This window comes from Tauraco erythrolophus, chromosome 5 (genome assembly GCF_009769465.1).
Source record: "Tauraco erythrolophus isolate bTauEry1 chromosome 5, bTauEry1.pri, whole genome shotgun sequence".
In the NCBI taxonomy this organism is placed as follows: Eukaryota; Metazoa; Chordata; class Aves; order Musophagiformes; family Musophagidae; genus Tauraco; species Tauraco erythrolophus.
In genome coordinates, this window is record NC_141469.1 from 2,939,494 (window position 1) to 2,963,584 (window position 24,091).

General features: G+C 41.0%; 1 protein-coding gene across 2 annotated transcripts in view; it reads right to left on the bottom strand.

Moving 5' to 3' along the window:
- The window catches only part of ANK2 (ankyrin 2), a 172,257-nt gene that overhangs the window by 42,968 nt on the left and 105,198 nt on the right, over positions 1–24,091 (bottom strand). Inside the window, exons 26-35 of one of the 2 annotated variants that reach the window (XM_086612094.1) lie at positions 22,573–22,584; positions 19,009–19,096; positions 18,295–18,398; positions 15,226–15,267; positions 14,302–14,337; positions 6,465–6,689; positions 4,715–4,813; positions 3,352–3,506; positions 1,381–1,592; positions 340–544 (exon numbers count right to left, since the gene is read on the bottom strand). In XM_086612094.1, the coding sequence (XP_086468220.1) occupies positions 340–544; positions 1,381–1,592; positions 3,352–3,506; positions 4,715–4,813; positions 6,465–6,689; positions 14,302–14,337; positions 15,226–15,267; positions 18,295–18,398; positions 19,009–19,096; positions 22,573–22,584 (1,178 nt within the window). Of the gene's footprint in view, positions 1–339; positions 545–1,380; positions 1,593–3,351; positions 3,507–4,714; positions 4,814–6,464; positions 6,690–14,301; positions 14,338–15,225; positions 15,268–18,294; positions 18,399–19,008; positions 19,112–22,572; positions 22,585–24,091 lie in introns of both variants that reach the window. The other variant, XM_086612093.1, reaches the window with a different exon arrangement.

The window sequence follows — 24,091 nt, forward strand, 5'->3', positions numbered from 1 at the left end:
TTAAACTGCAATATTCTCCTCTGAAGCATACTGCAACGTTATATCTGCACTACACTAACTCTGCCAGGCAGCTGGTTCTCAAGAAATAAACTGTAAGGAAAATGCAAAAAACCCTCAACCTGACATCTACGATTATATTACGCATCTCTTGTTAGTCCAAACAAGAGATGTTATTTCTGCTATAAAATAATTGTTTGGAAAGTAGTTTATTTTCACAGCCTCTCATCCCAGTCTGCTTTTCACCGAGCTTTCCATGTGCACAATCAGTTTAACATATTCAGCCCACGACGACTGACCATTTCAAGATGCACAGAACAAGCTCCAGTATTTGCATCCTACCTGTGATGCTGCATAGCAACCTTAAAGTGGGGGTGTCGCCTCCGTAACCGTTCATGATCCCATCAGTGGAGGCCTTGGGGACGGGAATCGTCATCGTGATGGGTTTATGGAACTTCCTTCTCCTGGGCTCCAGCGTGACTATAGGACTGAAGGTAGCCTTGTTGCCTAAAATCTTCTTTATGAGTTCAGTATGCATAGGTTGAGCCTTTCCAAAACAAAAGACAAGAGCAGGATAGTTACTTGAAAATAGTTTAATGATTTAATACCGGGTCTGTATATTGCCACAAAACCCTGGAGTTTTTACACTGAATGACATGATTTCCCATGAAAATCTGCAGACAGAAGAACTGACTGTCAATGAGAAGGGGAGATCTCCCGTTATCAGCTCTCCCACGCCTTCCTCCTCTTTCTATCCCCTTTCTTGGTGCTTGTCAGACCCTTTAGCAGTATTAATTTAGTTCACTTCACCAGTAGCAAGTAAGATTTCCTTGTCACCTTTTTTTTTTTTATCCTTAGAACAAGCTCTGAGCTATTTTAGTAAGTTATTCAGCTATTTGCAGAGGATTTAAACAAGCACAGTCTCCTGGCCCAGGCAAGTCGTGGATGTATGCAGCAGGAGGAGGGGATGGAGGTAGGGGAAAGACTTACCTCTCTTTCAGTAGTGAGCTGTCAGGTTGGTTTAGTTCACCCTGAGAACCTGTACATTTGACTTCTCTGATGCCTTTCGTAAGAAGTATTTAAGAAATTGTTCTATGACCTAGGCTAATATCATCATCATCACCACCAAAATTAGGTGCTTTTCCCAAGATCATATAGACAGCTGACAGACAGGAACTTGAATTAACTGGAATACCCAAAGCTTGCTTTGACTTTTGCATGTTGGTTGCTTGTTTTTTTCTAAATTATTTTTAATAGAAGCACTCTAGACAACAACATACAACACGATAAGCTGAACATGCTACTTCTCCTTTCAAAGAAGGTGATTTTACACTTTTTTTTTTTTAAAAAAAAAAGATAAGCCTTGTAATTTTTCCATTGTACCTGGAGGCCAACGCGAATTCGTTTGGTCAGAGCCCCTTCTGGGAAGACTGCCTGCACTTGTGGTACCACAGTGCTGCTCAGCACACCTCCCTCGGGGCCGATAAGGTTGCTGTCCTGTTTGATCCGGGATACCACCGCGAAGTACTGAGGGAAATCTCGGGTGATGATGCGGCAGATCCGTTTCTTCTCAAGCTCCTCTGGAGTGTCAAGTACTGAGGCCAAAAGAGAAGATGAGCAGGAGACAAGGATTTCATAGAAACAATACAGCAAACTTGAAAACCCATTCGAGCTTTTCACAGTTTCAGTGCAACTCAGAAAAGTATTTTGACTAGAAATCAAAGGGGAAAAGGGAATATACCCCAGTACCTTAAGTTCAGCTAAAACAGAGACATCAAGAAAAGAACAGACAGACAGACTGAAAAACTAACTGAAGGGAGCTTAAGACAGCAAACTCAGCACATAGAATCATAGAATGGTTAGGGAGTTGGAAGAGACCTCAAAGATTATCTAGTTCCAACCCCCCTGCCATGGGCAGGGACACCCTCCACTACACCAGGTTGTCCAAAGCCTCATCCAACCTGGCCTGGAACACTGCCAGGGATGGGACATGTACAACTTCTCTGGGCAACCTGTGCCAGTGCCTCACCACCTCAGAATGAATAATTTCTTCCTTAGATCTAATCTCCATCTGCCCTCTTTCAGTTCAAAGCCATCACCCCTTGTCCTGTCACTACAAGTTGACAACATTCCCGAAATCAGCAGGCAAACAAGCGAAGGGGTTGGTCGAAGGCCCCTTTCACTTCACGTGCTCACGCTGTGGCATGGAATTGCGTCATGGAAGCTGAACTGCTAATCCAAAAAGCACTAAAGTATGAGTTCAGTTTTCAGTATGTGAGCTGGCTCGCTTACTTTTGTTGTTTTTTTTTTTTTTTAAAAAAAGCCATCAAAATTAATAACAAATTCTGCAGATCCTAGACAGCCCAAGGCCATTCTGTTCTCTGAGAAAGCAAGAGTACCCATGACTGACATTTCCTCCCACACACGTAGCTGCTTGGAAAGGATTAGTATGATAATTGCCTTGTTTTGGAAAGATGTTTGCTGTGGAAGCTTTTCGTTTAACACCACGAAAAGGAGCGGTAGCAAACATAAGTCTAGCATCTATTCTCAACGTCGTGATGGTAGATTTTGGTTTGTCCCACTACTTCAGCAGATCATGCAAGGGAAGGAAGCACCAGTATACTCTGCTTACTTCTTATTTACTACTTCTACAGTACTTCTGCTGGTTCCTGTACCCAGAAAACCATTATAGAACCATAGAACCATAGAATGGTTAGGGCTGGAAGGGACCTGCAAAGGTCATCTAGTCCAACCCCCCTGCAAGGAATAGGGATATCTCCAACTAGATCAGGTTGCTCAGGGCCTCGTCCAACCTGGCCTTGAACGTCTCCAGGGATGGAGCAGCCACCACCTCTCTGGGCAACCTGTTCCAGTGTTCTACAACTCTCATGGTAAAAAATTTTTTCCTAATATCCAACCTGAATCTACCTCCCTCTATTTTAAAACCATTACCCCTTGTGCTATCACAACAGGCCCTCCTGAACAGCCTCTCCCCATCTTTCTTGTAGGCCTCCTTGAGGTACTGGAAGACCGCTATAAGGTCACCCCGGAGCCTCCTCTTCTCCAGGCTGAAGAGCCCCAACTCTTTCAGCCTGTCCTCATAGGAAAGGTGCTCCAGCCCTCTTATCATCTTTGTGGCCCTCCTCTGGACCCTCTCCAACTGGTCCATGTCCTTCTTTTGTTGGGGGCAAATAAAATGAAGTAGCTGGAGAATGTAGTGTCAGAAATTCTATGGCGGACCAAACATGAGGTGCTAAATGATAAAGAATAAATGGTAAAAAACTATTACCCCCAGTTACAGAAGGAATGCTGGAGCAGAGCTTTAAAAAAAAAGAAAAAAGGCACACCGCATACCTTCATCCATCCCGTTCAAGATCTCATTCAGTTCATCCTCAGTGTATTCACAGAAATGCTCCTTCCAGCTGTCCCCGTTCTCGCTGCGCAGGATGACCAGCTCTCTCTCTTTCCCACGCAGAGCAGCAAAATGGGGAATCTCCACAATCACAGGCCTGGCACGGCAACACAGCGCAATAAATGCCCACGGGAGAGAGGAAGAAACAGGATTAACAGCAACTCTATTCAGTCTGCTACAAAGTGACCTGGAATTCTAACTATTTCGCTGGAATACTTGGGCGTAATCCTGAACTAGTAGGTCACCAACACGTACTAGATTTTTACAGGGACCCAGTAAGTGCTAAGGGACAGATTAAAAAGTGCATTCACCTCTTTCCACAGTGTGAATGGTGTTTGGCAAGGTAATAGTGCTTAGCCAGAAATTTGGTAGTTGTTTTGCAAATTCATAAAAACCTCATGCTCTTTTTAGTTGTCACTACTGTCTGGGTTAACCTGTGCAACTTCATTTCAAAGAGAATCTACTGTAACGTGCATGGACAGTGAGACAAATTCTGATCTCGCTTATACTAGTGCAAATCAGAATAATTTCATTGCAATCAGCGGGCAGTTGTGCCCTGTGCCAATTTCACTTCGCTGTAATTCTCTATATTCCAATGAATTTATTCCTGATTTACACTCTGGGAGAAATCAAGGAGGAGGTCTGAGGAGATCATCTGGGTTTCTACTTCAGTATAGGAGATAAGAATTTGTCTTGTTGCCTTACCAGCAGATGTCAATATACGTGTAAGTGTATGCGCCCATGTACACACACACCCCTATACAACACATATGTGTACAGACAGTATATCTGTGTTTATATATACATACATACTGTTAGAAATAAGAGATAAAATACAAATATATTTGTATATGCACTTCTCTAATTAGAGGACTCAAACAGGTTACCGTGTACGTAGTAAATGTCATGTGTTCTCTTATACTGGTGGTATCCAACACACAGCTTAGTGATTGATCAGTCCTTGATAGAAAAAGCATCTTAAAATTTACAGTAGATTCTTTTTTTTTTTTTGGTCCCAATCCAGGTTGCTTTGCTACAGACATCAAGCACATAACTAGGAAGATTTCATGCCAAAACAAAAATGAAGGCCACAGTACTTGAAGGAAAAGATACAAACATACCACCAAAACAAAAACCACATACCACAAGGGTTGGAAAATGGTCCACTAAGGGTTAGGTATACAGAATTTCAAATGATAGAAAGGGACAATATCATGGGCATAATGACATAAAAAAATCATATTGCAGAAGGAGGAGAAGAATGGGGAGGTCAGCATCCATCAATTTGTTTCAAGTCTCTCCTACCCAAGGAATTTGGTCCCAGGAGGCCCCAGCTGAAGGATTCGGCTGACCAAGCTTTCTCCCTCATTAAGTGGGGGAGGAGCCGTAGGCAGATGAAGTTTACTGAGTACATCCAAAGCAGCAGTGAAAGAAAGAACATAAATAAACTTTATGTATTTTTTGTGCCAGAACGCCAGTGCCCCTGTCTGGTGCACAGAGTGGAATTAGGCTGTGCACTGAATAAGGTTCCTTCCTAGCCGTGACGATTTGGTGACCGAAATCCCCAAAACCAGTTTCGTTAATTTAGCATCTTTTCTTGCTCGTGGGAAGAACAACGGGATTTTGGGCAGCGAACTCAACGGGAACAGGATTTGGACCTCAGAAAGCATCTCTGCAAACAGCACGGTCATCTCCTGCCTTCACTGCCAGTACAACACCTAGAAAAACGCTTGCAGGAAGGGAAGGAAGGTCTGAGAAGGAATAAAACTGCGCTATGTCCTGGTCTTTTGGGTGACACAGTCTCATTAGGGAGAGAAACCATTAAAAAGAAAACGGGAGACGTACTTCAGGTCAATTTGTGTGCGACAAATATAACGGGAAGACTCAATGTGACAGCACAATATTTCTTCTGCTGTTTAGATTTCTTTCTGCTTCTCTTTAAAAGCGACCAAGATGTGAGAAGAATAAGTGGCACAAAGGGTCTGATTAGCCAGGTTTTTTGCCATTACTTGTGATATTAAGCAGCATTCTGTCCGTCAAAAGGAATGGTTGGTTTGCTCTTAGTGCCACATTCGCAGTGATGCTGCAGCATTCACAACTGCTCTTGCTTTTTTACCAGATTAGAGCAACGGTGAAGTAGCCCAAAGTTGTCTCCCTAAGCTCAATCTTTTAGAAAAAGCACTAATGAAGAGAGCAGCTCTGATGACTGCCTGTTATAAGAGGATTTGCAATCAACTGATTTGTTTCGAAATGGATTTAAACTATTGCTGCTTAGAGAGTCACTCGTTTTACGGTTTCTGAATGAAGCTATTTACTGTAATAGAAGGGGTTCCATCAATCATCCACTTTTGGATGCCACAGTTGATAGGGAGAACAGTTGATAAAAGAAATAAAAAAAAAAAACTGTGGGTAACTGCTGCTTTCAGCTGAAAACTGCTAAAATAAGCTCAGCAGCAGACACAAATCTGATCTTTCTACGGGTTTCGCAGCATAGGACAAAAGAAACAGCAAAAAAAAAAATTCCAGGGTTGTCCTATCGCTTAGTTTAGCAGCTTCAACCCCAGAAAAATCAAAGGCTCTGTGCTTCCCCAAAGGCTCTGTGCTTCCCCAATAGTCCAAATTACGGAAAACACAACACAAGCCTCTCAAATGAGCAGCTCTAACTTGTGTTGTACATGTAGCAGGCTTTAGATAGGGGCTTAAATCAGTGCTGTGCTATTCATGCTTGACATATAGATTATTTAAATACCATATGAACAGCCTCTTCTGGCTGCAAAGGCATCTTTTCCCACCACGATATCACAACACTGAGTAACGACGATATCCCAGGAAGCACATGAACCTTGGAGCTAGTGCTTAAAACACCCGTTTTCAAAGGAAAAGGCGTAAAAGCTTTGTGAATTATTAACTAACAGCTGATTGGTATTTCACACGACCGGCCTGCCACCGTATGTTCCAAACACCTTTTCCTGTTCAAGTCTGGGAAAAGGAACCGCTTCAGCGCAACTCGTAAACAGGCTGAACGTTCTCCTGCCGGCCAGATGGCACCCCTTACCCAAGAAACTGAGCCCCAGAAGGTCCAACTTCAATCAGGCGGCTGGCCAGACCTTCGCCTTCCACCATGGGAGGCATGGTGGCCAGCCTGTGGCGTTTCACCAACCGGCAAGTCACTCGTGTCGGAGCGGTGCATTTCCGCGGAGGGATAATGATTCGGAGTCCGTTATGTCTGCAACCTCTCATGGCACCCCCGCGAGCATCCACCATGAAACTAACTAGGAAGCTGGAAAATCAGGGGAAAAAGAAAAAAAATTAGATACAAACCACACGGAATTGCCTTTGGTTCTGTTCCACGCACGTAACAAACTATGCATGTAAATATAGCTCTTTCTCAAGATGTACAATTAGAAAAAGTCTTTCTCCCATGTGAAGCACCAAATCATGCTAGGATCACTTCTTAATTAAACTGACAACTGCTACCTAAGAGTTCTTCACCGAAACTCTTATTTTACAGTGCTGCTGCTGTTAAAAATAGTAGCAGTCACTAATAAATATGAGCACGTGTGTATGTACCTACGAGAGACAAAGTCAAGTGCAAGTATCACTACTCTGTACCTGCAAGCATCTATATTGTAAAGTTGGTGCCCTTTAAATACTTTGCAAACAAATCCATGGTTTTGAAGAAAATTCTTTATGACTCAGGAATATAAAGCCAATTGTGACTGGAGGGGTGGTTGGGTTTTTTTTTAGGTTGTCTATATAATTTTCTAGTTATTTGATCAACTGTAATTTCTAACGAAAATGGTTTTGGATTTAAAAAAAAAAAAAGTTTCATTCTGGAGTGTGTGGATACAATTTGTAATACATCAGTGGAGCTAGCACCTATTTATATAAAAACCCCAACATGTCATTATTGTTTGAGGACAAGTTTTGGATTTTGGTGAGATGACAATAGCTACAGTCACTGTACAAGGGGTTTATTTACGGATTTTTGTTTTTCCCTCTTGCTTAGCACAGCAAGACAATATCCCAGTGGAAAAATTACAGATGCAGAAAGCCATCTACAGGGAGCCCTCTTCTAGCACAAGGTAAATTATCTGATTTCTTTCTTTTTCTTGAAAAGGGAGAAAAACATTTCATGGCATTTCTTTTATGCTGAACTTTTTATAGTTCCATACATCACCAACAGGTAGATGTTAATGGATTTGTTAAAAATATTGGGAACATTCTTGGGAAAGGTGTCGTACTACTTCAATTTTTTTTTTTTTTTTCCCATTGGTTTATGACTTAGGATCATGCCTGATGTGGGATGGGAATGTCAGGTTGCTGGAAGTGAAAATAAGAGCAGATGAGACAGAATGGTATCAGGCCTACTTCTAGCCACTAAAATAGAACCATCACATGGGGAGGCGCAGAAATGCTACTGAAGGACCTGCAATAGAGAACAGCCCTTACAACATGAGTAACAAATACAGGTGTTTTTCCACTGTCCCCTTGACCGTTCAGTGCAACAAACATGGCATCCATTCCTTGGCCACACAGCTACAAGTAATTCCACATGCTGTAAAAAACACAACACTCGACACGCCGTGCAAGTCAGAAACATGGATGATGGAAAGGAGCTACAAGCGCCAGTCGGAAGCACACCATGCACCACGGATGCCAGTCTTCCTCACACATGCAGTCTCCTATTCTACTGCCATTCATATACCTCTAGGTTTTGTTTAGTGTAAAAGTCTGGGTAGTACAACCATTATCTCATTCCTTAGAGGTTGGTGTTTCTGTGGTTTTAACAAAGGGGGGGGGGAAAGAAAGAAAATGAAAACGTTTTACAGCTTTGATTCTCTGGGAATTCATTTCGAAAAACGGGAGCTTCCTTCACAAAATACACACTTTACACATTTTAAAGCACAGATGAGAGAAGAGCTTGAGAGAGACGAAATTCCGTGGCTCACACTGCAATTCTCCTTCAACTGTATGATGTAGTGTTATCAAAGTGGTCCTGAATCGTGTTTCAGGGAATCGATCCAAGTCTCTATTACAACGGCTGCGTTAGAGGTAGTTAATAACACCGAGTGCTGGAAGAAAAGTTTCACATTTTGATGCTAATACTATGAGCAACAGCAACACTACCCCCACAATTACCAGAAGCTAATGAGTGCACTTACTGAATTAAATCAGCATTCGCATTTTTCATTTGCCTAAGCTGTCACGAACACAATTTTTTAGGATTCAATTATCCTCCTGATCGACGTAATACTCAAGAGCATATGCTGTAACAACAGGATCACCTTCTTGATCTGTCCATCACTGAAATATTAGTGCTAGGTCATCTGTCTGTCTTATGTGTTCCTCAGCTTACCTCCCCACGTGTCTCGGCAATGCCAGTAACACTGATAACTGCTAGAAGAATACATAGACACAACAAGTAAGGGTTTAAATCAAATAATCCCCCTTCTGACCACAGTAACAATCTGTTGCTTTTAATATGGTGCTCTTCCTCTGCGTAGCAATTCCTTTCATACTAACTAAAAGATGAGCAGAGTGCTGAAATAGTAGTGCCTTCCCATAAGGCACACGTTACACAATTAAGATAACGAGGTTGTGGTGCAGAACCCACAGAAAAGCTGAAGAAGCAGGAGCAGTCTTTGATTTTAACCATCTCTAACAAATGGGTATCACCTCATGCACATGGTCACAGCCCTGTGCTCCAGCACCTGCAAAACTTGGGACCTAATACAGATCAACTCAAAACAGAGCACGAGATAGCTGGGTGTGTTCAGGCCTTAATGCTGCAACTCCTTCTTTCATTTGAAGTTTATTGAAGATGCCTGGTGGGTCAGAGCAAGGTCTGCCCGTGAATCTATAGTGAGGTCTAGTCGTCATCCATCACTGAACCCAACTATTGCTCCAAAGAGTGGAAAAACAGGCAAAAGTAAGTATCATTGGAAGGTGGACATAAAGATAACAACAGTAAGGGTAAGAATAGTAGGTCATTACTGTAAAACCAGCTGTTTCTATCATAAAGAAGATCTAATCATAGAATCACAGAATGGTTTGGGTTGGAAGGGACCTCAAAGATCATCTAGTTCCAACCCCCCTGCCATGGGCAGGGACACCCTCCACTACACCAGGTTGCTCAGAGCCCCATCCAACCCGGCCTTGAACACTTCCAGGGATGGGGCATCTACAACTTCTTTGGGCAACCTGTTCCAGTGCCTCACCACCCTCTGAATGAAAAATTTCTTCCTTATATCTAACCTAAAACTCCCCTCTTTCAGTTTAAAGTCATTGCCCCTTGTCCTATCAATACATGCCCTTGTCCAAAGTCTCTGTCCAGCTTTCCTCTAGCCCCTTTAGGTACTGGAAGGCTGCAATAAGATCACCCCGGAGCCTTCTCTTCCCCAGGCCAAACAGCTTTACTAAATAACGAGACCCAATCTGGCAAACAGCGGTGTTCATCCCAGTATACACCAAAAACCCGACTTGTGCCCTACCACTGAAACAGACCCCCAGATGAAAGCGGAGATTCCAGAAGGGTTCTGTGCCTTCTGGATGAGTCAGAAACCACCTAAGAGGCTGCAAGTACCCTTCAACTGCTGGACAGCAAATTCAGGCACAAGCAGAACAGCGTGAGGATGGCACAGAAAGATGATTAGTGCCAATTATCACACTAAATACGGAGGAGGCGGCTCACAAAACCAGCTATATGCTACTGTGAAACTTCCAGGAAACAAATTTTGAAGAACTACCATGAATATAGTGCAAAAGAAAGAAACTGAAGGGGAAAACTCATCAGCTCCAGAGCCATGGCATAAAAGCCTGAAAGGATAGGACACTTGCAGGATTTGCAGAGCTGACACAGAATGTAAAAATACGTTCTTTTTCACCATTCCACTCCGTTTATTTCCCTACCTTTTGCCACTTTCATTTTCTCATCCACTTATTTAATCCAATTTCTTTTCACATCTTTTTTTTTTAAGCATCAGCACACTTCACATCATTTTAGATACGCAACAGAGTAAAGCAATTCACAACAAAGCATTTTCTGAATCATAGCAGCCTCTTTTTCTGCCTATTTGCTACATAATAGGTCACCCGGATGGTGACGTTACTGTTCCAGGACTGGAAAAGCTTTGCCCTTTTGAAGGACTGTGTATATCAATACACAAATAATCCATACAAAACTAATGCATGGCATAAAACACGCTTTCTGAAACGTGCATTTAGGAGAGTGAAAAATTTGTACGACTAATACAAAGGAAGTGGAAAATGCCAATTGATTATTTTGTTGCCCACGTACACACATCATTTTTCGTCTCCCTAATGTTTCTTTTTCTAGATGTCAAGACTGAGACAGGAAGAGATCGTACTCAAATGAACAAACAAAACTATCAGGAATAATTGGTGGATTAAGCCATCACTCTGGGAAGTGGCACCTTTTCATTATAAGTTCCCATGGTCAAATAGAAAATAATACGTAATATTAGCATCTGAATGATCCCAACATCATCTATACATCATATATACTCCCTGAAGTTTCTGTGTGGAGGTGTTTCTCCTATTGCACTACTACAAGCACTACCAACCATCTATGTATGGGGAACGAAGAGAAGAGGGCTCGTTAAAGTGAAACACAAATGGCTGGTAAAGAGTTCAGGATTAAGAAAAAAAAAAAGGCAAGGGGAAAAAACGTTAATAGGAGGGATTAAAGGGAATCAGAAAGCTCTTATAGGTTATCACTAGAAGAGGAGAAGAAAGGAGGCATCCTAAAAAAATTGGGCTGATAAATGTTCCTTACGTGCTTCTACTATAATTTATTATAAGAATAAAAATTAAAGAAAATGTAAATAACTTCCAGGAACACCATGTAGACATAATAGTTAAAATTTTCAGAAGGGGTTAAAAATGGCCTAACAGGGGAAGGACAACCTTAGCAGGGAAGACCTACGGTTAGGAGAAATGAGGTAAGACTGAGGAGAGGGAAAACCATACAAATAGGAGAAAACTTCTGGACAGCTGATAAGTAGGAAAGCATTCTTGTGAGCCCTTTTTAACAAAGGGGGCCCAAACAAGTGAACTGATTGATCAAGCAATGCCTCGAAATTACACGTGCCTTCCATCAGCAAAAGTCTACTCAGACCAGGTTTTAAATATCCTTCCCATAATAACCATCTATAGGGGAAGCATCCTTCTTCAGCACTGCCTTCGGCTGATCTTGGCAGCCCATGGCAAGAACTGATATTTCAATCAAGTGACGATTCAAAGTCAAAGCAGATTATGGGTTAAAAAGCAGCAAAGTCAAAATTTATGTGCCAAGGGTGACCAGGGCAACAAGATGAGGATCTTTCTCAGTACTAAGACAGCCTTTGAGTAAGTTTCATTTTCTGCCAGTTTTAAAGCTTCAGTTAGAAATGATGCAACGACCCAAAACGCGTGACCCAACAAGTCGTGCAAACTGGAGCGATACTGAGCCTTGCTGAAATTGAGCAAGGTGGAAGTCCAATATAATATCCGAATCAACGAAGCAAATTAGGTTTTGGGATCTCATTGCCTTCTTTCTTTTCAAGAGAATGAAGGGGAAATCAGGATTTTGTTTTTTTTTTTTTTTTCAAGAAAAAATAAAGAACAAAAGCAATTCTTTGCTAGGAACACGTTACAGACTGCAAGGGAGTCTATAAATGCTTCTGTTAAACACATGGTTAGCAGTTAGATCGAGCATCATCCATTCTCCTCTAATTTAGCAACACTTTCTCATAAATTAGGAGAAGCCATTTCATTCTCTTTAATATTAGAGCAATTGAAGACTATACACTTGTCATGCACAGTGAAAGGTAACTGCATCACGTAACATTGGCTCCAGCATCCTTCTGGTTGAGGACATACAGAAAAGGCCCCTATATCTTTCAGGCTGTTTCCGTGCCTTCTACAGAGAGCAGAGCAAATAGTAATGAGTTTTGTAATGGCTCTACTTGAAAAAAACCACAGACAATACATATGCATTGGATTTATCCACTTTACGAGGACAAAAAGTTGTGGTGTATTTTCACGAAATATTTGATTTTCAGATCTGAGCCTGAGTTATTCCCTTTGCTGATTTTATTCCTGTGGAATTACTCTGTTTTTATGCCGTTTGAAAGATAATTAGCAGGACGAACAAATAAAATAACAAACGGACGTGTCAACACTGGGGGGGTGAAAGGAGCTACTTATTGTGTGATTTGTGAAGAATTGCTGTTTAATTTAAAGAGCTTTGCAGGAGAGTCACAGTTCCGGGCGGCGGCGAACGCACGCGTGCGTGTCGGCACTCAAGCGCGCTCCTCGTTCCGCAGAATCGTTCCAAGAGCCATGCAAACCTAGCACCACGGAGCGGCCTTCCTACAACAGGCACCAGGTCTTGGAACACACCAAACCAGAAGAGGCCAAATCCAAGACACCACCACTTTCACACGGTCAGTTCCAATAGGATTATTCTTTCAAACCAGCGAGGCAAGCACACATGCTCTCATCAGGTAGCAGGAAACAATAAAAAGCTCTCACTAGAGCACATCCATCGTAGACACATTGAACAACTTTTCTGCATCTCAATTTTTAAAAGAAACCGGGAAACGAGGAGATAGCAGCATTCAGTGTTAGTCGCAGTGTGAAGAAGCAGAAACAAACAATCAGGGTGCTTCAGGCATTGCCAAGTGTTCAGCTGGAGAAGGAAAACTGATAAGGAGTCTGAAATTAAGCAAAAAGGCTTTGATCCAGCTCCTGCTGAAGTCCACAGCAAGTCATTCAACTGCCTCGGTGTGCTTTGCATCAGGCTGCAACTATGCCATACATAAACAAGGCAAAATACACGTTCCAGGAGGACAAAAAACATGATCCTACACAGGAAACCACTGGAGCATTAACTTCTGGTAACATTTTCTTCACTGCATTCGTCAACTTTGGGTGGATGATCTACTTAGGGATATGGTTTAATGGAGATTAAGGACGGTTGGACTCGATGATCTCTAAGGTCTTTTCCAACCTAGAAATCTATGAAATCTATGAAACTACAGACGGATCGAGTGACCTGACCTAAAAATATGGGTTTGTAGTTTAGGGTTTTATTTAGCTATTTAATAATTTTGCACAGCTGAATATTTATGAAGATGTTCACCTTTCTACGGTTCTGTCAAAGGAGATGAAGAGGTATCGTGCCAATAAACACTTGGTTTGCCAAGTGAAGGTAATCTCCTTTGGGAAGGTACCACTTCGGGTGTTCTGTGCAGGATTCAATGATTCAACCCCTGATGAACTGAGGTCACACAAAAATTGCCTGTGCCATGAAAAATTAAATATATGGGGTTCTGTGCTGTCACTCTGCTAGTTTCAATGTGCTGGCTCAATTTGGAAAATATGGCCTGGGGGGTAGCTCTGGAATATTCTTTATACAGACAAGCGAGATAAAAGGCCCACTTTGTAATATACCAGTTGAAACTAAACCTATCTACAGGGGTTTGCGTTGGATTATTGGTGGGGGATTTTTTTCCTTCCTTTTAATGATATTAAACCATACCATCAACAGAGAAAACATATTGCTAATTAAATCGATGGTTAAAACAATCTAGGAACGTATAAGGAGCTTTGTTAAGACTTTCTGCAGAGGAATTATTATGCATCCAGTATTCTTTTCTTATAGAGGACGTAGCAGATGGGAGAAAGTGGACACTTACTGTGTAAGAAGAGAAAATAGGGCCACGTGTAACTATTACTGCTAGTCAGAATGCATTTTTTTTTTCTTTCTCTTGGCTAATGTGCACTATCAAAACACTAAAGCATCCTGAAGTGAGGTAAGAGAGGAGGATAAATAGGGTGGGTAAGAAGTGCAACGTATTAAAGAAAGAAATTATGCAGAAGTTCACCTGCTGTTGTCATGATCAAGACATGGAGAAGAGCATCTGCAATAGAATAGATGATTTAACATCAAAAAGGAAAAGAAAGGGAAAAAAGAATGAGTTAAATGAAATACTGAAATACTGGGAAAATAAAACAGATTTCTAAATTAAACACATGAACATATACATATATATGCATATTCATTACATGTGAAAGGCAGGAGTGAGTATGGAAAACAAGCCTACATAAACATCCTTGGTTATGTTGGTTACTAGGACCAGAGCAGCAAAGCTATAGGGTGATCTGGTTTCTATACACATACTCAAACTGGAAGTCAGATAGCTAAAATGTACAGTCACGTTCTGAGTAAATCTTTCAGAACCAGATTAGGGGAAACGCTGCTCGGTTTAGGTATCTGCATCTAAAATATGGACCACGATATATCAAAGGGTAAGGTTTCTAAGGTTATGCCAGCCAGTCTTTCTGAGAATCCAATAAATCACAATTGTCTTTTCTTCAATTTCCCTATCAATGCATTCTGTCCTCTACTTTCTTCCATTTCTACATGTTTCTTGTCCTCCTTTTGCTCTGCACTACAGAATGACAAATCCCAAACTTTCAGGTTGACGCGTTTAGGCTCTTAGTAACGTGTCGCACGGCCAGTTAGTTTTCTGACGTCACTTTTTATTCTATATACCTCCATTGCCATTTTCTTCCACTGTTTCTTCTTCACTGTTAATGAAACACACCTGTTGTTCCTCCTTATTGTAACTTTCTGAACAAAGGTCATAAAGGCAATTTGAAATCTTTCAATTTTAGATTTTAGAAATGACTATCAGCTGGTCGCTGCCAGGTCCTGTTTCCATCACTGTTTCCAGGAAAGCAATCTCACATTGGGGAAAACAACATTATGGATTCAAAATACAACACTTGAAATATATTTCGTTTACCTTGTTAGCAAGGATCCAGCCTCCTTTTTTGCAGACATGCAGCTAAGAATAATAATTCACGTTATTTGTCACAGTTCGAGCTGCCCACTCCCTCATCCTTCTCCCTTTTTCATTGACGGAAGCAACAACTTCCAGAAAGGTAAATTCACTAACAATATCCCAAATGTTTAGTCAGATACAAGTACTGATACACTTGGATCATCTATTAGTCAAACAGGGACTTCTTCATCAAATTATATGAAATAAATAGATATCTTTCATTAATTGGGAGTTTTACTGTGCACAAGTCAGAGTTGGAAAAACTGCAGAGCTGCGACGTATCTTGCTCTAGAACACAAAAGCAAGATAATATCAAAGCATGAACCCAAAGCTCTTGCATTACAGTGCCATGTTCCTGACATATCAGATCTGCCTCACTTCTTATTTACCCCACCTTTACGTATTTGTCAGCAGAATTCTTAGAAACATAATCTATACAACTCAATTGTGGAATTTTTTTTCACTGTATCACCAGAACCCAGGTATGAAAACACCGTAATTGTGCACATAATTTATAATTTTAAATCTTACTGTCAGCCTTCTCTTTACCATTCACACTCAGCTACTGAGGGTGATAGAGGTATAAGAACCCGATACTGTCAAAAAATGTCTAAACACTGCGAGTGAAAAGAAATCTTTCAGTGCGGTGTTCTTTTCTCTTCCAACTTAATGAAAATTCCACAAAAGGATATTGTGAGCTATGATATTAAAACTGTGAAATGCATTTGCATTTATGTAGGCATTAGTTCTGTCTCTCATAATGCTTCAGCAGGAAATTTTATAAAATATCCCCTACTAACTGCCAGCAAAGTGATAAAACTCTATCTTATTCCATATTGAGCACCCAAATTTTCTGGCATATTCAGAGATCCTTAACTTTGCTCAATAGGTAAAATCAGACAGTTTTATCAGGTGAAGCAAATCTGATTTGCTGGAAGGAAGTTTAAATTCAGAAACTGATATTTTTTCCTTCAGCCAATGTACGAAACTATTTGGAAACTGGTCAAATGACCAGGAGATGTTTAGGTTGAGGTTGTGAGCACCAAAAGTGTCACCTCCTAAGAGATAATGATCTTCTTGTTTTTGAAATGGCTGCCAAAGACTCTGACCAAAGATCTTGCTTTTCTTTCCTTACTGATGATATTATCAACATCCTGAAATATTCAAACTTTACATTTAAATTTTAAATGAATGGTTAAAACATTTTCCTCTTCTGAAGTTTCAGACATAGGAGAAGTTTTGGTTAGCTATGCACGCCTGTGAAATTCCACGCTAAGAGACCAGTTCTCTATAACTTCATCCTTTTGCTTGGGGGTGTTACACTGTGACCCACAGAAACACTTCCCTACCACGGGAGATCAGTAAGAACCCAACAACAATTTGGGGTTAACCACAGGAGTAGTGCAGGGAGAGAAGAGCATCCTCTTTCTCTCAGACCGCACAGAATAAAAAAAAAAATAAAATTAAAATCATCTGTGCCAAATAAATTACTGGCCAGCACTTTATTGATGCACCCCAACAGTTTATGGTAACTTAATGACTTGGATAAATCTAAACAAGATAAAAATGAAGTGTTGTACAGTCTTTTCCAAAGGCTGAGTAATCATTATTACAGGTTTCTTTATTACAATATTTAGTGGCAGGTTAGTTGGTGTATAAAAAGAAGAACATAATTTGTATCCTGTTAAACGTCACTATTTTATACAAGGCTGCAGAGAGCATTAAAATCAGGTATTCTTATCCTATCACTAGCATCCTGGTCATCCGAAAAGATCTAAATATCACTGATATTTTTTAAAAGAAAAAACCAAAATGACTGCACATCCAAGAAATAAAGGCCGCTCTTCTAGATACTATTTCGCTCATCCTCAGCAATCACTGGACAGACCTACCTTTCCGCAAGTGAAAAGTAATAAATCCTTTGGAAAAAGTCTGTAAACTATTTAGGGGTTAGAATAAACCACCAAAACAATTCTAAAACTTTACATACTGACATATATAGAAACACATACATACTATATGAATCAAGTGTTTTCATTTAATTTGTTAGTTTTAGAGCTCAAGAAAAGCAAATCCAAACAACATTGGGCACAGCCAAATACCCTGCTACCAGCTACCGAACAAACTTCTCATATATGTCACAAATCAGCCAATTTTGCAACTGCACGTTATGACAATGTTGTTCCTCTTCTAGACCACGACTGCCTGTCATTCCAAATGGGATTCCAGTGTTATTTTTTATGCTTTTTTCATGACGTTGGTTTCTTAGGATTCCATCTGCACGTGCCTAATCAAATCCGATGGTGGGACGCAAGCACGGAATTCAGTGTAAAGAATAAAATGACTTAAAATGCAGTAAGTAAAAGCACTTAAATGCACTCAGAGATTTTGAGGCCAACCAGGATAAGCTTTTTAAGGATGAATTTGGCTGCGCCTGCGTCTTGACCTTGCTCCACTCCAATAAACTTGCCTAAAAGCCAACGCTTACACAGCGTCAGCTGTGAGAATCCAGGAACATCGTGGCCAAATATGCGTAAACCACACGATGTTTAGGTTGCTTGGCTATTACGTGGCTCAGGCAATTTAAAATCCTTGGTTTCTACTTTTAGGCATCATGACAAACTCTAGAGCTGGTGCTTACCTAAACTACTTCACCAGCATTGGAAGTACTCACCATCTGGAGTGATTAGGCTCTTGGTCTCAGTTATTACTAACTTTATAAAGGCACTGTATTTATTTCTCCACAAAATCCACACAAATACGTGTGTATACGTGGCATTCATCTCCTTCATTTCTCCAACTTGACTCAAAGCTCACTGACTCGCAGCGATTTCAGTGGACACTCTCAGTACCCAGGCTTGCTTGTTTGTCAGAGCTTAAGAGATCACAACAATTCATGGACAGCTTTAGGAGGCAATGAATTAAAACATAACTCCTAGTTAAGCATTAGTTGAAGCTGCTGCCAGTGCAGGTATCTTGTTTCTCTTTTTTTTTTTTTTTTTTCAGTATAATGCTAATTGATACACTCACCCTGAATGAATAGGGCTGGAAGAAAGAGCCACATTGTCCAAGTTTTCAGGGCCCCAGCTTAAGCGATACGAGTTCCTTTCAGCTTCTTTGGCCAGAGTTGTTACCTTGGTAAGCAAAAAACCCTCCTTTTTACTACAATAAAATCAATTACTCGACCAAACAATAAGATGCATTTTGCATAGCAGTGCCTAAAGTGTTTAAATTTTTTAAGAAAAGAAAACAAAGGAGTAATAATAGCACTAAGGTACTAGAAACCCCTTACTGTAACATTTTGTACTTGCTCAAAGTAACCACATATTAGTGGTCTCAGCGAAATGAATGCTGTGATTTACCAAAGTGGCATTTCCTAAATCTTTTTTTCTTTAGCTACTAGTGTGCTTCAGGATAAGATCTTTGAGGACAATGGCCTTGAGTTCATTAGATCCCCTGAACGTTTAGCCCGGTGGCTGTTCGTATCATTCAAAAATGAGTTAAATGGAAAATGTTACAAAGACAGTCCCTGCACTACATTCACACGCCTTATCTATTTATTTTGGAACAGAGTTTAATGTTGCACAGCATAATATGCCATTAAATACCACTGAAAATGAGAGAGGTTTCTATTAAACAAAGCAGCACACACGACATGGCATCATTAGTACAATCTAAACCGGAATCTTTTAATATTTCCGTATTTATCCAAGCGATCCGTGAACTTAGGGAGAATTTGCTTACCTGCTGGCTGGGGATTACAACCGTGTCGTCGATCATGGCACTGTCCCTCAGGTAGGAGGCATGGCTCAAGGTGTGGGACCTGTCGGAACTGAAGGATCGCAGGCTGGTAGGTTGGTAGGATGCCATAGCAATGCATCAGCAGTACAGATGATGTTGTAAAGGTGTCATGACACATTGAGTGGGAGAATGAAAAAAGCGTGCTATTAGCAAGACGATGCAGCTTCCAGGGGGAGCAGACAATAGTCATGGGGGGGGAAAACAGAGCTTTACAAATCTGTGTTACGCTACCTTTCCGACAAAGGGCCACCAAGTCTTGTGAATGACTTGTTTGCTTCCAAATGCAGAACCTAGAGATTGATCTACATCCCCGTAATCATGCTCACAAACACTTTATACTTGGCTTTGTGGCATGATAAGTTTCCTTATAATAAAGAGCAGGAATTTCTTTTAAGTAAGGCTGTTTGGAGCAGTTCTCTCCTGCTACATCACACAAGCAAACCGCTACGGAAAACCAGAACAGCTGAAGAAAAGCTGAAATGACTCTTTCTCAAGCTTCCTTACGATCTGCTCTCCTTAAAACTGTAAATAAGCCAGCTTGACATTATCCCCTGGAAGGTACACCCAGCAAGGTGAATTGTGGCCAGCCGCAAGCTCCTGTGCAAAACAAAATTCCTCCTCTGTATGCATCTTTGGAGAGGCAGCCCAAGTGTGAGCACTGTTTGCTTTGTAAGCACGCACAGCTCGACAGAAACCCGGTTGCTGTAGCAATGAGAGGTGCAAGGCAGTAAATAAGCTGCTTCCAAGCACTGGCTCAGAATGTAACTGCAGTATCCGCCAGCAAAAAGCAAAAAAGAAGACAAATAAGACACCACAGAAGGACATATCGAGGTAAATGGGGTTTCTGCTACCAAACGGCGCTGGTTTTGTCCTGTATTTACCAGCAGCAGTGTGACAATAGTGATTTTTAAAAACAGACAACCACCTTCCGCTGTTGGATGTGTACTCTGTGATGCTGTTCTGTATCCTGAGGAATACAGCACATAGAACTGAAGGAAGCAGTTTTATTTTCATGGCTTACACATCCAGGAGAAGTACTCATAATGACTAACACCCTGGATCAGAACAAGAGACCGTTTATCTAGATCCATAGATTTTTAAGGGATAATTCATTTTCAGCACTTAACAATTGAGAATTACATTCAGTTGGCAATTAAAAAGTCATGTGTATGTTACGGACATGAGATTCAACACAGATCATAGAATCATAGAATGGTTAGGGCTGGAAGGGACCTTCAAAGGTCATCTAGTCCAACCCCCCTGCAAGGAACAGGGATATCTCCAACTAGATCTTGTTGGAAATCATATTTTACCATCTGATTCAGACCAGTCAGCCTTTTTTTTAGCAATAGCTACGTTCACTGAATATCTTTTGGATCCATTTTTAGAAGCAAGTGGCTATCTTCCTTTTATTGCAAATATATGACAATGAAGAATAATCAATGCTATTGATCACTGCCTTATTCCAAAGGCCTATTTAGCATACTAGAGGGATGGTACAAAACTGAAAGCAAAGATAGATATTACACAAGTATCAACCTTCGGAAAGTCTTGAGAAAAAACCAAACCAACAGTAAATAACCTCTCTTACGTGTCTTTCACTCAGATGAGTGGAAGAGGTGAGACATGTAAGGCTGGTATTAGTGGAATTACACATTTCTGGAATAAAATTCTGATTCCATTAAAACAACCAACAAAATCTCAATAGGGACAGCAGCTCACCCTAACTGTCTGCATTTAACATTGCAGACAAAAACCAGGAGGGGGAATCTTGACTGAAGAGTATTTTGCTTAACCATTTTAGTGTGAATTGGGTAGGCAAAGTACACCTTGCTTGTTTGTAACGAGAGTGCTTCAGTGCACGTTTGCTCTGTGGTTGGAAAACAAGGCTCAGTAGCAGACCCCATTTGCCATCACCATCCTTTATTCATTTCCATGGTTGACACTTTTGAGAACCGCTCCGCTGCGCCATGCAATGCTTGTCAGAGGTTCACCATCCAAGTTGCAGGTTCTGCTATTCAGCTAATGTCATGTCCTGGATAGATAGTGAATGAAAGGAAGCACGTACGAGATTTGACTGGTTATCTTAGACTGGGCTGGTGATTTTGTCCATATTCTCCTGCAATTACTCGGCCCTACAAGTAGCCCAGTACACATCCGCTGTGTATTTAAGCTCCAGTTAACATCCAACATGTTGTGAGTTTGGGCTTTATCTACAGCTCAGATATGCACAAGCATAACTGAGATCTGCAGTAAACCAGAAATTTATTTCCTACTACACTTAATTTCAAAACTAGTGTTCAGATGACACTGCCCCTCTTCTGTGTGCTGCACCAGCTCAATGAAGAGCAAACCTGTAGTTAAAAGGTCCCTGCTTCTGAGACTTAGAAATAAAGGTATGGACTGAAATGACAGTCCAGTTACAGAAGTGTAGTGGCACTAAACAGAACTCATTGTTTGTTATTGTAATAAGTCTTCATGAATCCTGAAAAAAACCCCACAAAACAACAACAAAAAACCCAACCTAAATCACGGAGACAAAACTAATGCCCAAACACAGATTCTTTCCAAATCTGGTTGATAAATCTTAAAGTCACAGGGGTTGTAGGGTCAATAGTGCTCCACTCAGCCCTGGAGACTGAACTGTGGAACCCAGGAACGCTACAAAGCTCCTGAACATAAGAGCGTGTCTTGCCCGTGCCAGGTAACGCGCAGGCGTGTACCACCCACCTCTTCTAAGCCCTGAATCAAGCCCAGGTGGTACCCAGAAATTCAGAGCAGCGTACTCTGACCAAGTTTCTAATCTGCATGACTGGGAGACCACGTTGCAGTGCACATCCCCTCGCCAGCCTGGACAGAGCTCTAGCAGTCTCTAGTCCAGTTGAGTGTTTCTTGGTTTGGGAAGCAGATGTTGTTTCAGAAGCTGGGAAAAGAACCTGGTATCACTGAAAACTGCATAAATCAGCCTCGAAAATGTTTCTCTAGTTAAAGACTGAAAGCCTTCCTCACACTTGCCATGGGCCAGACGGTGGGAGTCAGAATGAAACGGAGTCTTTTCAAATACTGGTGACCCGATTTGGCTCTAATCAGTTCTGGCTCTGAATATCTGCACCCAACTAGCGCAGTTCATTCTCTTTATTTTTTTATTCTATCATCGTTTCTCCACATCGAGAAGGAAAATGGCTAACCTTCCCAGCAGCATGGTGACAGGAGCTGTTGTGATCCAGTACACTGGATCCTCCATCCTTGCTAACGGTATCGGTACGGGAATCAGGGGAGTTTCTGTGGGACACTGTGACCTTTCTGGACACAGAGTACTGTTGGATCAGTATTCACCACTACGTATCATACTCATTTGAGGCTATAACTGTCTCCAACAGCAGCATTGTTCATTTGGTTCTCCAAATCAACTTTCCAGCACACAGCAGGCCTCCAAAATGGATGAAGAGAGACAGGTGCCATAAGAGGATACAGAGACAACATGTTTTCATGCCGTGTAATACCTACCTGGGCATGGTGCTAACGAGAGCATATGAAAAAGAATGAAGGGGAGAGAGAAATAAAATGAATAGGGAAGATGGTTACAAAAGAAAAAGATTATGTTTTTAAATCAAATTGTTTAATGCATAAGATTACATGAGTCTAGACTGCTGACACTATTTTGCTTGACCGAATTTCTTGAAATACCAAACTCAGTATAACGCATAGAGAAATCACACTAAAGCGAAAGCAAAATAATTTAAGCAGTCTTTGTGAAAATTCTTACAACCAGTAACCTGACAGTGACAGAAAATGAGACCACGGAGTTAGAAAGATGTACTTTTTTCTTTCATCGTTTCTCTCTTTATAATTTTGCTGCATTTCAACATAATCACGCTTGATAGAGGATGTGAAATAATTTTCACACGACACAAAAAAACCCACATCAATTACACGCCCGGGAAAATCTACTGAAATCCACTGACAGTTTTTAAAGCTGAAACATTCTAAATGGGAGCAGAAACTGGCTTAACACTGACCTGCACAATCCTTTCTCTACAACATTTAGAATTAAAAAAAAAACCCACAACATTTAAAATTAAAAAAAAATAAAAACTTTGTTACCATTGAAAATGTGTGATAAAGGGTTTTGATTTTTAAGCATTCTGATGTAGTTCCTAAACATCCTCTGAGACTTAAAAAGCCACACAGTCACTTGGTTTTCAGTGGAGCTGCCTGAAAACCAACAAAGACTCCAAGCCTTTACGACCTGAATGATGAGGGATTTACACATGCTGTGAGGCAAACCCAACTGCTTCCTGACATCTTTTGTTCCAGCAGCAATTCCTAGCCTACTGAAGGAAACAGAATGGATCCTACTGGTTTCACTGGAAACGCTGCCAGAATAACAACCAAGACTGGCAAATGAGGGAGGTTAAAAATTCCTTCTGCGGCCAAGTTCTCAACTCTTTTCTTCTTTAGAACTCCAATTCTAAAAGCAGTAATATCTGGAGACATTACAGATTTGTAGGAGAAAGTGTCATTTTCAAACAGGAATGACTGGGCAGCCTATTGTGAACTAAAACTGTGGGTGTTAATCTGCCAGCTTGAGTCTACACTTATGCTCGCAAGTAAAGGGAACTCCGTATTTTTTGTAGACTATAGTGACATTCCCTAAAATTAAAAAAAAAATAATAAAGATGAAAGCTACAGGCATTATTATTCCGCAAACACATCGAGGCTTAAGTTCAACTTGTTGGGTACAAGCAAATCATTATGTTTTCTGGACTGAACACACATTCCTTTTTTCTATTTCTTTTTTATTTATTTGCAACATAAATACTGTGCTGTGCCAGGAGAAGTAAAATGGTTCTCTCTCCTGCTAATTCAACCACGAGGAAACAGGAGGAGTCGACGTGCTTGCCGACGGTATGCTCACCGCCAATCCTACGTGGAATGACTAAGTCCATTGCTCCTTTCCTCATCTCTACAGCCAACAAACTATTCTAAAAAATCAGCTCACCTGTCCACCTCTCTGCCCAGCCCC